Source organism: Geotrypetes seraphini, chromosome 10 (genome assembly GCF_902459505.1).
Source record: "Geotrypetes seraphini chromosome 10, aGeoSer1.1, whole genome shotgun sequence".
Classification (NCBI taxonomy): domain Eukaryota; kingdom Metazoa; phylum Chordata; class Amphibia; order Gymnophiona; family Dermophiidae; genus Geotrypetes; species Geotrypetes seraphini.
In genome coordinates this window covers 121,249,265-121,262,342 of record NC_047093.1, presented here as the reverse complement: position 1 = coordinate 121,262,342, position 13,078 = coordinate 121,249,265, and the positions used below count along the sequence as shown (strand labels likewise).

The 13,078-nt window shown below is 40.8% G+C and overlaps 1 protein-coding gene across 5 annotated transcripts in view; it reads left to right on the top strand.

The window, feature by feature from the left end:
• The window catches only part of LOC117367854 (paired box protein Pax-6-like), a 34,631-nt gene that overhangs the window by 9,319 nt on the left and 12,234 nt on the right, over nt 1-13,078 (top strand). Inside the window, exons 1-2 of one of the 5 annotated variants that reach the window (XM_033960888.1) lie at nt 5,979-6,091; nt 10,985-11,103. In XM_033960888.1, coding sequence (XP_033816779.1) covers nt 6,072-6,091; nt 10,985-11,103 — 139 coding nt within the window. In that variant the 5' untranslated portion in view covers nt 5,979-6,071. Of the gene's footprint in view, nt 1-5,978; nt 6,165-10,098; nt 10,193-10,984; nt 11,104-13,078 lie in introns of those variants that run through there. The other 4 variants (XM_033960889.1, XM_033960891.1, XM_033960890.1 and 1 more) reach the window with 4 other exon arrangements.

Below are 13,078 nucleotides of genomic sequence, written 5' to 3'. Positions count from 1 at the left end.
TAGAACCCACGCTGAGGAAAAACCATGTAAATGTTCTGAATGTGATAAATCTTTCAATAATATAAAGGTAGCCTCAGAAAACAGGATAGAACCCACGCTGAGGAAAAACCATGTAAGTGTTCTGAATGTGATAAATTCTTCAATAATATGCAGGTAGCCTCAGTAGTCATGAAAGAAACCCACGCTGAGGAAAAACCATATTAATGTTCTGAATGTGATAAATCCTTCAATAATAGAGGTATCCAGCAGACATGAAAGAAACCCATGCTGAGGAAAAACCATATTAATGTTCTGAATGTGATAAATCCTTCAATAATAGAGGTATCCAGCAGACATGAAAGAATCAACATTGATGAAAAAACCATGTAAATGTTCTGAATGTGACAAATCCTTCAATAGCCTCAGCAGACATGAAAGAACCCAGGCTGAGGAAAAACCATGTAAATGTTCTGAATGTGATAAATCCTTCAATAAGATAGGTATGTTCAGCAGACATGAAAGAATCAACATTGATGAAAAACCATGTAAATGTTCTGAATGTGACAAATCCTTCAATAATATGCAAGTAGCGACATGAAAGAACTCACGCTGAGGAAAAACCATGTAAGTGTTCTGAATGTGATAAATTCTTCAATAATATAAAGGTAGCCTCAGGAAACAGGATAGAACCCACGCTGAGGAAAAACCATGTAAATGTTCTGAATGTGATAAATCTTTCAATAATATAAAGGTAGCCTCAGAAAACAGGATAGAACCCACGCTGAGGAAAACCATGTAAGTGTTCTGAATGTGATAAATTCTTCAATAATATGCAGGTAGCCTTAGCAGTCATGAAAGAACCTACATGGAGGAAAAACCATGTAAATGTTCTGAATGTGATAAATCCTTCAATAATAGAGGTATCCAGCAGACATGAAAGAATCAACATTGAGGAAAAACCATGTAAATATTCTGAATATGATAAATCCAATAATATGCAGGTAGCCTCAGCAGACATGAAAGAACCCAGCCTGAGGAAAAACCATGTAAATGTTCTGAATGTGATAAATCCTTCAATAATATAAAGGTAGCCTCAGAAAACAGGATAGAACCCACGCTGAGGAAAAACCATGTAAGTGTTCTGAATGTGATAAATCTTTCAATAATATAAAGGTAGCCTCAGAAAACAGGATAGAACCCACGCTGAGGAAAAACCATGTAAATGTTCTGAATGTGATAAATCTTTCAATAATATAAAGGTAGCCTCAGAAAACAGGATAGAACCCACGCTGAGGAAAAACCATGTAAATGTTCTGAATGTGATAAATTCTTCAATAATATGCAGGTAGCCTCAGTAGTCATGAAAGAAACCCACGCTGAGGAAAAACCATATTAATGTTCTGAATGTGATAAATCCTTCAATAATAGAGGTATCCAGCAGACATGAAAGAAACCCATGCTGAGGAAAAACCATATTAATGTTCTGAATGTGATAAATCCTTCAATAATAGAGGTATCCAGCAGACATGAAAGAATCAACATTGAGGAAAAACCATGTAAATATTCTGAATATGATAAATCCAATAATATGCAGGTAGCCTCAGCAGACATGAAAGAACCCAGGCTGAGGAAAAACCATGTAAATGTTCTGAATGTGATAAATCCTTCAATAATATAAAGGTAGCCTCTAAGGACAGGAAAAAGCCCATGCTGAGGAAAAAGCATATTAATATTCTGAATGTGATAAGTCCTTCAATAATATAAAGGTAGCCTCTAAGGACAGGAAAAAGCCCATGCTGAGGAAAAAACGTATTAATGTTCTGAATGTGATAAATCCTTCAATAATATAAGTAGCTTCAGCAGACATGAAAGAATCAACATTGAGGAAAAACCATGTAAATATTCTGAATGTGATAAATCCTCCAATAATATGCAGGTAGCCTCAGCAAATATGAAAGAACCCAGGCTGAGGTTAAACCATATAAATGTTCTGAATGTGACAAATCCTTCAATAATATGCAGGTAACCTCAGTAGACATGAAAGAAACCCACGCTGAGGAAAAACCATATTAATGTTCTGAATGTGATAAATCCTTCAATAATAGAGGTATCCAGCAGACATGAAAGAATCAACATTGAGGAAAAACCATGTAAATATTCTGAATATGATAAATCCAATAATATGCAGGTAGCCTCAGCAGACATGAAAGAACCCAGCCTGAGGAAAAACCATGTAAATGTTCTGAATGTGATAAATCCTTCAATAATATAAAGGTAGCCTCAGAAAACAGGATAGAACCCACGCTGAGGAAAAACCATGTAAGTGTTCTGAATGTGATAAATTCTTCAATAATATGCAGGTAGCCTCAGTAGTCATGAAAGAAACCCACGCTGAGGAAAAACCATATTAATGTTCTGAATGTGATAAATCCTTCAATAATAGAGGTATCCAGCAGACATGAAAGAAACCCATGCTGAGGAAAAACCATATTAATGTTCTGAATGTGATAAATCCTTCAATAATAGAGGTATCCAGCAGACATGAAAGAATCAACATTGAGGAAAAACCATGTAAATATTCTGAATATGATAAATCCAATAATATGCAGGTAGCCTCAGCAGACATGAAAGAACCCAGGCTGAGGAAAAACCATGTAAATGTTCTGAATGTGATAAATCCTTCAATAATATAAAGGTAGCCTCTAAGGACAGGAAAAAGCCCATGCTGAGGAAAAAGCATATTAATATTCTGAATGTGATAAGTCCTTCAATAATATAAAGGTAGCCTCTAAGGACAGGAAAAAGCCCATGCTGAGGAAAAAACGTATTAATGTTCTGAATGTGATAAATCCTTCAATAATATAAGTAGCTTCAGCAGACATGAAAGAATCAACATTGAGGAAAAACCATGTAAATATTCTGAATGTGATAAATCCTCCAATAATATGCAGGTAGCCTCAGCAAATATGAAAGAACCCAGGCTGAGGTTAAACCATATAAATGTTCTGAATGTGACAAATCCTTCAATAATATGCAGGTAACCTCAGTAGACATGAAAGAAACCCACGCTGAGGAAAAACCATATTAATGTTCTGAATGTGATAAATCCTTCAATAATATGCAGGTAACCTCAGTAGACATGAAATAACCCACGCTGAGGAAAAACTGTATGAATGTTCTGAATGTGATAAATTCTTCAATAATATAAAGGTATCCTCAAAAGACAGGAAAGAACCCACTCTGAGGAAAAACTGTATTATTATTTTGAATGTGCTGGGGCCAATCCTGTTCAATATGTTTGTGAGTGACATTGCTGAAGGGTTAGAAGGAAAAGTGTGCCTTTTTGCAGATGATACCAAGATTTGTAACAGAGTAGACACCAAAGAGGGAGTGGAAAATATGAAAAAGGATCTGCAAAAGTTAGAGGAATGGTCTAATGCCTGGCAACTAAAATTCAGTGCAAAGAAATGCAGAGTAATGCATTTGGGGATTAATAATCGGAAGGAACTGTATATGCTGGGAGGTGAGAAGCTGATATGCACGGACGAGGAGAGGGACTTTAGGGTGATAGTGTCCGAAGATCTAAAGGCGAAAAAACAGTGTGACAAGGCAGTGGCTGCTGCCAGAAGGATTCTGGGCTGTATAAAGAGAGGCGTAGCCAGTAGAAGGAAGAAGGTGTTGATGCCCCTGTACAGGTCATTGGTAAGGCCCCACTTGGAGTATTGTGTTCAGATTTGGAGACCGTATCTGGCGAATGACGTAAGAAGACTTGAGGTGGTCCAGAGGAGGGCGACGAAAATGATAGGAGGCTTGCGCCAGAAGACGTATGAGGAGAGACTGGAAGCCCTGAATATGTATACCCTAGAGGAAAGGAGGGACAGGGGAGATATGATTCAGACGTTCAAATACTTGAAGGGTATTAACGTAGAACAAAATCTTTTCCAGAGAAAGGAAAATGGTAAAACCAGAGGACATAATTTGAGGTTGAGGGGTGGTAGATTCAGGGGCAATGTTAGGAAATTCTACTTTACGGAGAGGGTGGTGGATGCCTGGAATGCGCTCCCGAGAGAGGTGGTGGAGAGGAAAAATGTGACTGAGTTCAAAGAAGCGTGGGATGAACACAGAGGATCTAGAATCAGAAAATAAGATTAAATATTGAACTAAGGCCAGTACTGGGCAGACTTGCACGGTCTGTGTCTGTATATGGCCGTTTGGGGGAGGATGGGCTGGAGAGGGCTTCAATGGCTGGAGTAGGTTTTAATGGAGATTTCGGCAGTAGGAACCCAAGCACAGAACCGGGTAAAGCTTTGGATTCTTGCACAGAAATAGCTAAGAAGAAAAAAATTTAAAAAAAATTTAAAAAATTTAAATTGAATCAGGTTGGGCAGACTGGATGGACCATTCGGGTCTTTATCTGCCGTCATCTACTATGTTACTATGTTACTATGTATATTATTGAAGGCTTTTATCACATTCAGAGCATTAACATGGTTTTTCTCCATTGTGCATTCTTTCATGTCTTCTGTGGCTATCTGTATGTCTCTTGAGATATTCCTTTTGATTCAAGACTTTTATCACATTCAGACCATTTATATGGTTTTTCTCCGGCGTGCGTTCTTTCATGTCTCCTGAGGTATTCTTTTTGATTGAAGGCTCTTATCACATTCAGACCATTAATATGGTTTTTCTCTAGAGTGCGCTCTTTTATGTCTTCTGAGGCTTTCTATGTTATTGAAGGCTTTTATCACATTCAGAGGATTAATATGTTTTTTCTCCGGCATGCATTATTTCATGTCTTCTGAGGCTACCTCTATTATTGAAATTTACTGGATGCAGTAAAAGCTTCAATGAGAAACAAAATTTTTGACATTATGAAAAATACACGCTGGTGAAAAACCGTATCAATGTTCTGAATGTGATAAATCCTTCAATAATAGAGACCCACACTGGAGAAAAAACATATAAATGTTCTGAATGTGATAGAATCATCAATAAAAAAGGAGTCTTAGAAGTCATGGAAGAATCCACACTGCAATAAACATTTTTTTTCTTCCATTTGCAACTTTGCTTTCTTGACTACATGACCAGCCTCTTTTATCTTTTCCTGATTTTTTTGGCTGTCATCCTCTTTCTACGATCTTTTGTAGTTTATGAAAGATAATCTTATTCCTTACCTTCTCAGCTACTACTTATGAGAACCAAAGTGGCCTTTTTTTCTCATACTTTTCCTTACTTTCCTCACAAAAATTTTATCGCTCTTACAATCGCTCCTTTCAGTTTTGCCTACTGCATTTCCACTCCTTCCAGATGTTCCTACCCACACAATTCCTTGAGAGGTATTTCCTTAGAGAGGGTATTTCCTAGATTAAATGGATTTCTAAATATAAAAGTTGAATTGATTTGGGGAACTATAATAGGCTAAGCCTGTCCCGCTGAGGCATTTGTTGTGTATTTCCACTACACCTGACCCGTTTCTGTTCACAATGGTAATTATTAAGCAGGGAGCTTATCCAGGCACAGGAGCTTGGGCTGGTGTCTCCTGAGAAAAAGCATGTCACAGAATATTTGGGATGGAAAATGGGAGTATAAGTGCATCATCTACTATCCAGCGCCCTCCCCAAGAGTGACAGATGAATGAACTGGTGTAATAATAATAATATCGAGCCCATTAAACCAAGATGTTGGAACAAACCCGCTGCCAGCAGGGGTTTTGTTCCTATGAAAAATTTAGCCCCAGTGTAGAAGAGCTGACCAAGTCACTGTCCTGGAATTTGCAGGCAATGACTATCTCTGGAATAGCCAGTATGAGACAGGGAAAGTTCTTCAGGAAACTTGCACTCTTGTATAGATCCTTGAAATCCTGGCTGGAGATCTTTTTCCTGAAATGCTTGCTGTTCCTTTGAAAAGAAAGGAACAGGGAAAGGTCTCTAAATAACTGATTCAACTCCCTCCCCCCACCTCAGCCAGGCAGAGAGGGGGTGGTTTTGAGCTCCCTAAAATGGAAGCCGGTGAGGGAATTAGAGGAGAGAGGAACAAGGAGCTGGGAAGTGATCAGCAGAAGAAAATGTTTATTTTCCCAGCCAGACTGTGAGATGCTGGAGGAGTGGGCCAGGTGAATAATTTGGAAGCAACAGAGAGTGTACCACAACCTAGTGTGGAACTGAGGAGAATGAACTGCTGTAAAAGTGAGTGTGGACTGTGCCATTAACTCTCTGAGGAGGCCATTACTTTGAACTGTGTTTTGGCTAGAAGAAAGGGGCTTGTGCTGGCAGAAGTTTTTTCTTGCTTATGCTATTGGGTTTTTTTGTCTCAGAGAAAATGTTTGGTTTTCCTATTTTTGTTTTGCTGATGTTTTGGCAGAGGCATGTTTGAACAGAGGCAGCTGATTGTAGCAGTGCAGGGCAACAGCTGTGGCTGGAAGCTCTTCTGAATGCTGAGCCAGCCTATGTTTAAGAATTGTCTTTTTGCTGTCTGCTAGTTTGTGGACTGTACATGCGGTAAAGCTTATATTTGACTCTTTTTCTCACTTATAACCCGGGAGAGTTAGTTAAGAACTCTTTGCACAAAAGCTGCCTGAATGCAAAGAACCTGCTCAGCCAGTATAAAGTGGCAAGATACCGTGATAAGATTAAGCATTGCTATTAGCTACCTTAAGAACCTGCCTGAAAGTATTGCCAGACTCTGTATCCAGAGTCTTTACTTGGCATAGCACTGGCTAAGAAATTAAGATTATTGGAAGTTTAACTAACTGCTGTTGGCCAGTTGTTGGAGGAAAAGCTTTATTTTTGTTTACTGCTGAAATTCTTTGCTTTTGTTCCTTTTGAAACAGTTGAATTATTCTGTAAGAAACAGGGTGCTTTGAACTCAAACACAAAGTCTGGCCAGTGGCCAAGAATAATAAATCTTTTTCTAAGAACTTGAATCTTGGTGTAAGTTTTCTTCTTTTGGCTGGAAAGGGAAATTCTAACCCAAAATACTGAGGTTTAACCACAGCATAGCCATGGCTAGACCTGAAGGGTACCCCAAGCTAAAAGGGACATGCCGGGCCAGAGGGGTCTGCTGTGCTCATCAGAGACCCCGGGTTGTGACAATGTATATCACTGATGCAAAATTCTGAGGGTTATGGTTCCAGGATAATTATTCTAGAATCGGAGAAAGATGGGGCTGGGAGAGACCTCAGGGATTCAACTACTGCACTCTGTTTCCTCCATGCAGGATCCCTATATATAAAATCTACCAGAGGGATGCTTCTCTAACCTGCTCTTTTAAAGCCCCCACAACAACCTCCCATCACAGAAGTTGGTGTTTGTGTATCACTGAATTGGGCTTCTCCAGGCTCTCATTAATTTCTGTATTTCTTGTCTTGGCACTTCATACGCCAGATAACTCTTTAAAAATGATCAAACTTCAGAAAATCAGTAAACACTTTTATTTTCACATGAACTGGACTGTAATTATAGACTCTGACTTCTAAATTGTTATCTGAATGCACCTAAAATACTGTTACCAAGAAAACTAACATTACTCTTTGTAAGAGTATCTGTCTGTGCTATGCAATTATTTAATTATACTGTGTATGCTGATCTGTAACCCATTCTGGGCTTTTTTGGGAGGGTGGGCTAAGCAATCAAAGAAATATTTATATAAAAACAAAATGCATATAAAGAAATTTGGGGCTGAATTTCAAATCTTAGATTTATAGGCGCTATTCTGGATAGCGCCACACGAGGGCGCCAATTACCTTAGAAAGAACTATATTTAATAGCTCAGTGCTGTCCTCCTGTGGTCATTCCTGAGAATACAGGTATAATCGCTTAATCATTGGTATAAATTTACAGCAACGTTTACTGCACCCTACCTTCCCTGTCCCTCAGACTGGCCAGCTAGCTGGAGGTCTTCTACCTTAAACATTGTGGAATTTATTTTTACCTCTCGCTTATCTATTAAAACATACAAAGGACAGTAGAAGGATAACAAATATTCAGTAAATTAACTCCTTGCTTCTAAGATCTTAGAGACGTGCATTTTGGAGGCAATGTGCCACAACTGCCAAAGTGCCCAGATCCAGAAGGGAAATCATACATCAGTTCTGGATTTCTGACATTCTTATCCTTGATGCCTATGATTTTCAGCACAAAGTTCAGTGGGTAAAACCACGGACTACGAATCCCATAGTGCTTTAAGACGGAAGTTCAAAGCCAGGACTAGTAAAAAAGGCTCCAGCCTGGAACTGGGCAACTTCGTAGCCCTGGGTTCGCTTACCAGCCTTTAGGGAAGACTCTATAGCTTCTGCACAGCACAAGCTGTTTCAATAGCCATCTGAGGGCTGGTCTAGCGAGTCTCAAATGTGACCGTGGATTTGCTACTCTATCTCAAGTCGACCAAACTGATTCAGTCCTGCATTTTATCCCACTGCGTGCAGAGATTTGTTCTAATTGTCCACCGCTTTTCTTGAGACAATCAGCCTGGCATTCAATGGGGATAAAAGGTGGACTGGATCCATTTGTTAACTAAGCCAGAGAGGGATGGAGATTCGAATATTCCTGTGTTTCCACTGCATTTGAACTGGGTCATACAGGACATCACTGTTTCTTAACTAATGAGACTAAAAGCTTCCCTGGGCTGGACAGCAGTGGCACCAGGTTTTCAGGGCAGTTGGAGCCTAAGCAGAAGGGATGGGAATGTGCACCCGACGCCCTGGAGTTTGGAGAAGAGTACAGTTCCTTGGAAGAACATCATGCTGTTATGTATTTTTAGAGAGGGTATTTCCATGATTAAATGGATTTCAAAAATAAAAGATGAAATCGATATTGGGAACTCTGATGGGCCAAGAGTGTCCCGCTGAGGCGTTTGCTGTGTATTTCCACTACACCTGACCCGTTTCTGTTCGCAGTGGTAATTATTGAGCAGGGAGCTTATCAAGGTACAGGACCTTGGGCTGGTGCCTTCTGAGAAGAAGCATGTCACAGAATATTTGGGGTGGAAAAGGGGAGTATAAGTGCATCATCTCCTATCCACCGCCCTCCCCAAGAGTGGCAGATGAATAAATTGTCAAATATCAAACCCATTAAAACAAAATGTATATCACTGATGCCTGACATAACATGTCCAGAATCACAAAATTCTGAGGGTTATGGTTGCGGGATAATTATTCTAGAATCGGAGAAAGATGGGGCTGGGAGAGTCCTCAGGGATTCACCTACTGCACTCACTTGCCTCCATGCAGGATCCCTATATATAAAATCTACCAGAGGGATGCTTCTCTAACCTGCTCTTTTAAAGCCCCCACAACAACCTCCCATCACTAGGAGTTGGTGGTTGCGTATCACTGAACTGGGCTTCTCCAGGCTCTCATTAATTTCTGTATTTCTTGTCTTGGCACTGCATACGCTGGGTAACTCTTAAAAATGATCAAACTTCAGAAAAGCAGTAAACACTTTTATTTTCACATGAACTGGACTGTAATTATAGACTCTAACTTCTAAATCGTTACCTGAATGAGTAAAGTGTATAGTGTATTTAGCTGCAATAGTATTACATGTGTACATACATAAGACAACTGATTTGGTATAAACATGTGCATATAAGTAGGATGATGGATTATTGGCATGACCATGCTGGTATTAATAACTCTGGAACACCACCACAGAGCTCTGTGTATTTTAGTATAGAGCCCATGCATTGTAACACCTCACAACTCCTTATGATAACATCTCTACAGAAGCTAAAGTATCATATCACCTTTACAGAAGATCATGTATTGTAGCTCCTTTGCAGAGGCTCATGAATTGACTTCACAGTCATTAGAAGCGGTATAGAAGCTCTCAATTATAATCATAAATGGCTTGGGTTTCATTTTATGACTGGAGCTACTGGTCCATTCAATTTTTATGTATCTTGAATGCTGTATTTTTATTCTGTATGTTTTTGATGTTCTCCGCCAAGAATTCCAAGATTATGGAGATTGAGAAAATAAATACATTTGTTTATAAATCATCCAACCCTTTTGTTCACTTACACCTCTCCACGCCCCTTCTCTGTCCCCCTCCTCTCCCTCCATCCGACCAGTCTAGAGATGACACTGGTGTTTAGAGCAAATGACAGGGAAAGAGTGTCCTGCACATTTACTGAGCTGGAAGTCATCCTGGCTACAAACAGAATTTGCATGGAGGGACATTCGGATCAGCGCAGAAGCCAGTGTTGCCATCCCGAGGTTGGACTATAACTTTGCTTGAGAGGTTTTGGCTCTTGTCTGAGGGGAAGGAGAAGGGATGATAATGAAAAAGAGTGTGGATGGTCCCAGGAAGAGCCTCTCTGCAGAGAAGTAGGTGGAGAGCTGAGCCGCTGGGGTCTGTGCTTCAGTGCCTTTAGGAACAAGAGCTTCTCTGTTTTCATATATCCCTGTTCTCTCTTCCCTTCACCTCGTCTCTTTCTATCCCTCTTCCTATATCATTATTTTCTCTCCTTCCTTCTTTCCTTCCGTCTCTTTCTGGGTTGCCAGGGTGGAAATGGGCTACTGGGCTAGATGGACCCAGTAGGGCTAGTCTTCTGTTCTCTCTCACTTGTTATCATACCCATTCCCCTAGCTTGGATTGTGCTTTTATTAGTAATTTCTTGTCCCTGTATGTGAAGAAGGATAAGTGACAAGGAGTGATGGTGGAGCATGAACTTGGTCCCAGCGGCTCTCCACCCCGTCAGGGTTTCAGGATGGCCACAATGAATATTCATGAGAGAGATTTGCATGCAGTGGAAGCAGTACACACACATCTCTCTCGTGACTTCTCATTGCGAATATCCTGACTGGCTGGGCTGCCTCAGTTTTCCAGGTTTTGTCTTCTCAAACACGTCACCTCACCCCCAGCCTTTTGCTTGAGCCCTTGATGCCACCTGGACTTTTCTCCTGCTTTCATGCAGTGCAGCCTCTAAGTCTCTCTGCATGAACCCAGGTCTCAAAAGCTGCCTTAATGAGAGATATGAGAGCTCGATGTCTTCTCTCTCTCTTCAGGTGTCTGCTCCGTGTTGCTCCTCATGACGAGACCAAGATGCAGAACCTACAGACCAGAGCATGGATGAGTGGACAGCACCGGTTTCCTGACATTGCGATGCAAGGGCAGCCAAATCCAGGTAGAATTGGGTGGAAAAATAGATTTGATAAAGTGTGCCCATCGTCTGAAACCTCCAGTCCTAGAGGTATCCCCTGAGCCCTCCAGTTTTAAAGATGACAGACTCTGTGTCCAAAGATTATAAAACCCAAATTGTCAACTCTGTATATTAATAAATGGCCTGGTAAAATGTCCCAGCAGTGCACAGATTTACCCTTCTGCGTGTGCTCTATACTGGCACATTAGCATGTTCTAGAATGCACATGTATGTTGCTACTTCACACCTGTTAAACATAGAAAAAGATGACAGAAAAGGGCCATAGCCCATCAAGTCTGCCCACTCTAATGACCCCCCCCCCCCTTGGCTTTACCCTCCTAGAGATCCCACATGTATATCCCATTTACTTTTAAAATCTAGCACACTGCTGGCCTCAATCACCTGTAGTGGAAGTTCATTCCAACGATCAACCACCCTTTCGGTGAAGAAATACTTTCTGGAGTCTCCATGAAATTTCCCTCCCTTGATTTTCTGCGGATGCCCTCTTGTGGCCGAGGGTCCTTTAAGGAAGACAATATCATCTTCCACCTCGATACGGCCCGTGATATATTTATACATCTCGATTATGTCTCTTCTCTCTCGTCCTTCCTCGAGTGATACAGCTGCAATCTATTCAGCCTTTCTTCATACGGAAGATCCTTGAGCCCCGTGACCATTCTGGTGACCATCCATTGAACCGACTCAATTCTTAGCACATCTTTTTGATAATGTGGTCTCCAGAATTGTACACAATATTCCAGATGAGGTCGCACCATGGATCTGTACAACAACATTATGACTTCGGACTTCCCTCATGGAAGTCCTTATGTGCTCCACGTGCCATCCAAGTGCTCAGGCTCTTGTTGGCACCCACACAATTTCATTAGGGCCATCTCCATTGAGGGCCATTTTCAAAATCTATGTATTGTGATAATAGGGCTCATTCAACACTACCTCCCTCTGGCTGAACCTGTAAACTGATGCATCTATTGGTTTGCTTTGATTGCAGCTGCTCTCTGTCGCCCCCTGGAAGTTGCTGCCTTAAGTGTTGTCTTTGTTTGCCTAATGCAGTGTTTATCAGTCTTTTTGAGGCTGTGACCCCCCCCCCAATCGTGGCCAAATAAATTTGTGTGACCTATGGAGAACCTATTGAGGTCATGACCTCAAATGCAAGCTGTGCGACTCTACTTGAAATTTTGACCCTCTCTTAATAACATTCAAGTTGATTCTGTTTGCCTTTTCTATAGTGTCGGCAGAGAAGAAGATGGAGGAGAAATGGAGGGAGGGATTCTGGTAGTATTGCTCAGTGAGATAGTTGGAGAGTTTCTGCTGGGTAATTGCTGTGTTCTTGGGTTCTGTGTCTGCTGCCAGAAACTCCCCAACCCCAAGATGTCCTGTCTGTCTGTCCAAATTAGATTGTAAGCTCTTCTGAGCAGGGACTGTCTATTGAATGTTAAAATGTTCATCACTGAGTACACCTATGTGGTGGTGGTGCCCCAAAAAGCAAACAGGATGCTAGGAATTATTAAAAAAAGGATGGTTAACAAGACTAGGAATGTTATAATGCCCCATATCGCTCCATGGTGCGATCTTATCTGGAGTACTGTGTTCAATTCTGATCTCCTTATCTCAAGAAAGAGATAGTGGCTCTAGAAAAGGTTCAAAGAAGAGCGACCAAGATGGTAAAGGGGATGGAACTCCTCTCGTATGAGGAAAGATTAAAACGGTTAGGGCTTTTCAGCTTGGAAAAGAGATGGTTGAGGGTAGATATGATTGAAGTCTACAAAATCCTGAGTGGAGTAGAACGGGTAAAAGTGGATCGATTTTTCACTCCGTCAAAAGTTACAAAGATTAGGGGGACACTCGATGAAGTTACATGGAAATACTTTTTTTTAAACCAATAGGAGGAAATTTTTTTCACTCGGAGAATAGTTAAGCTCTGGAACACATTGCCAGAGGT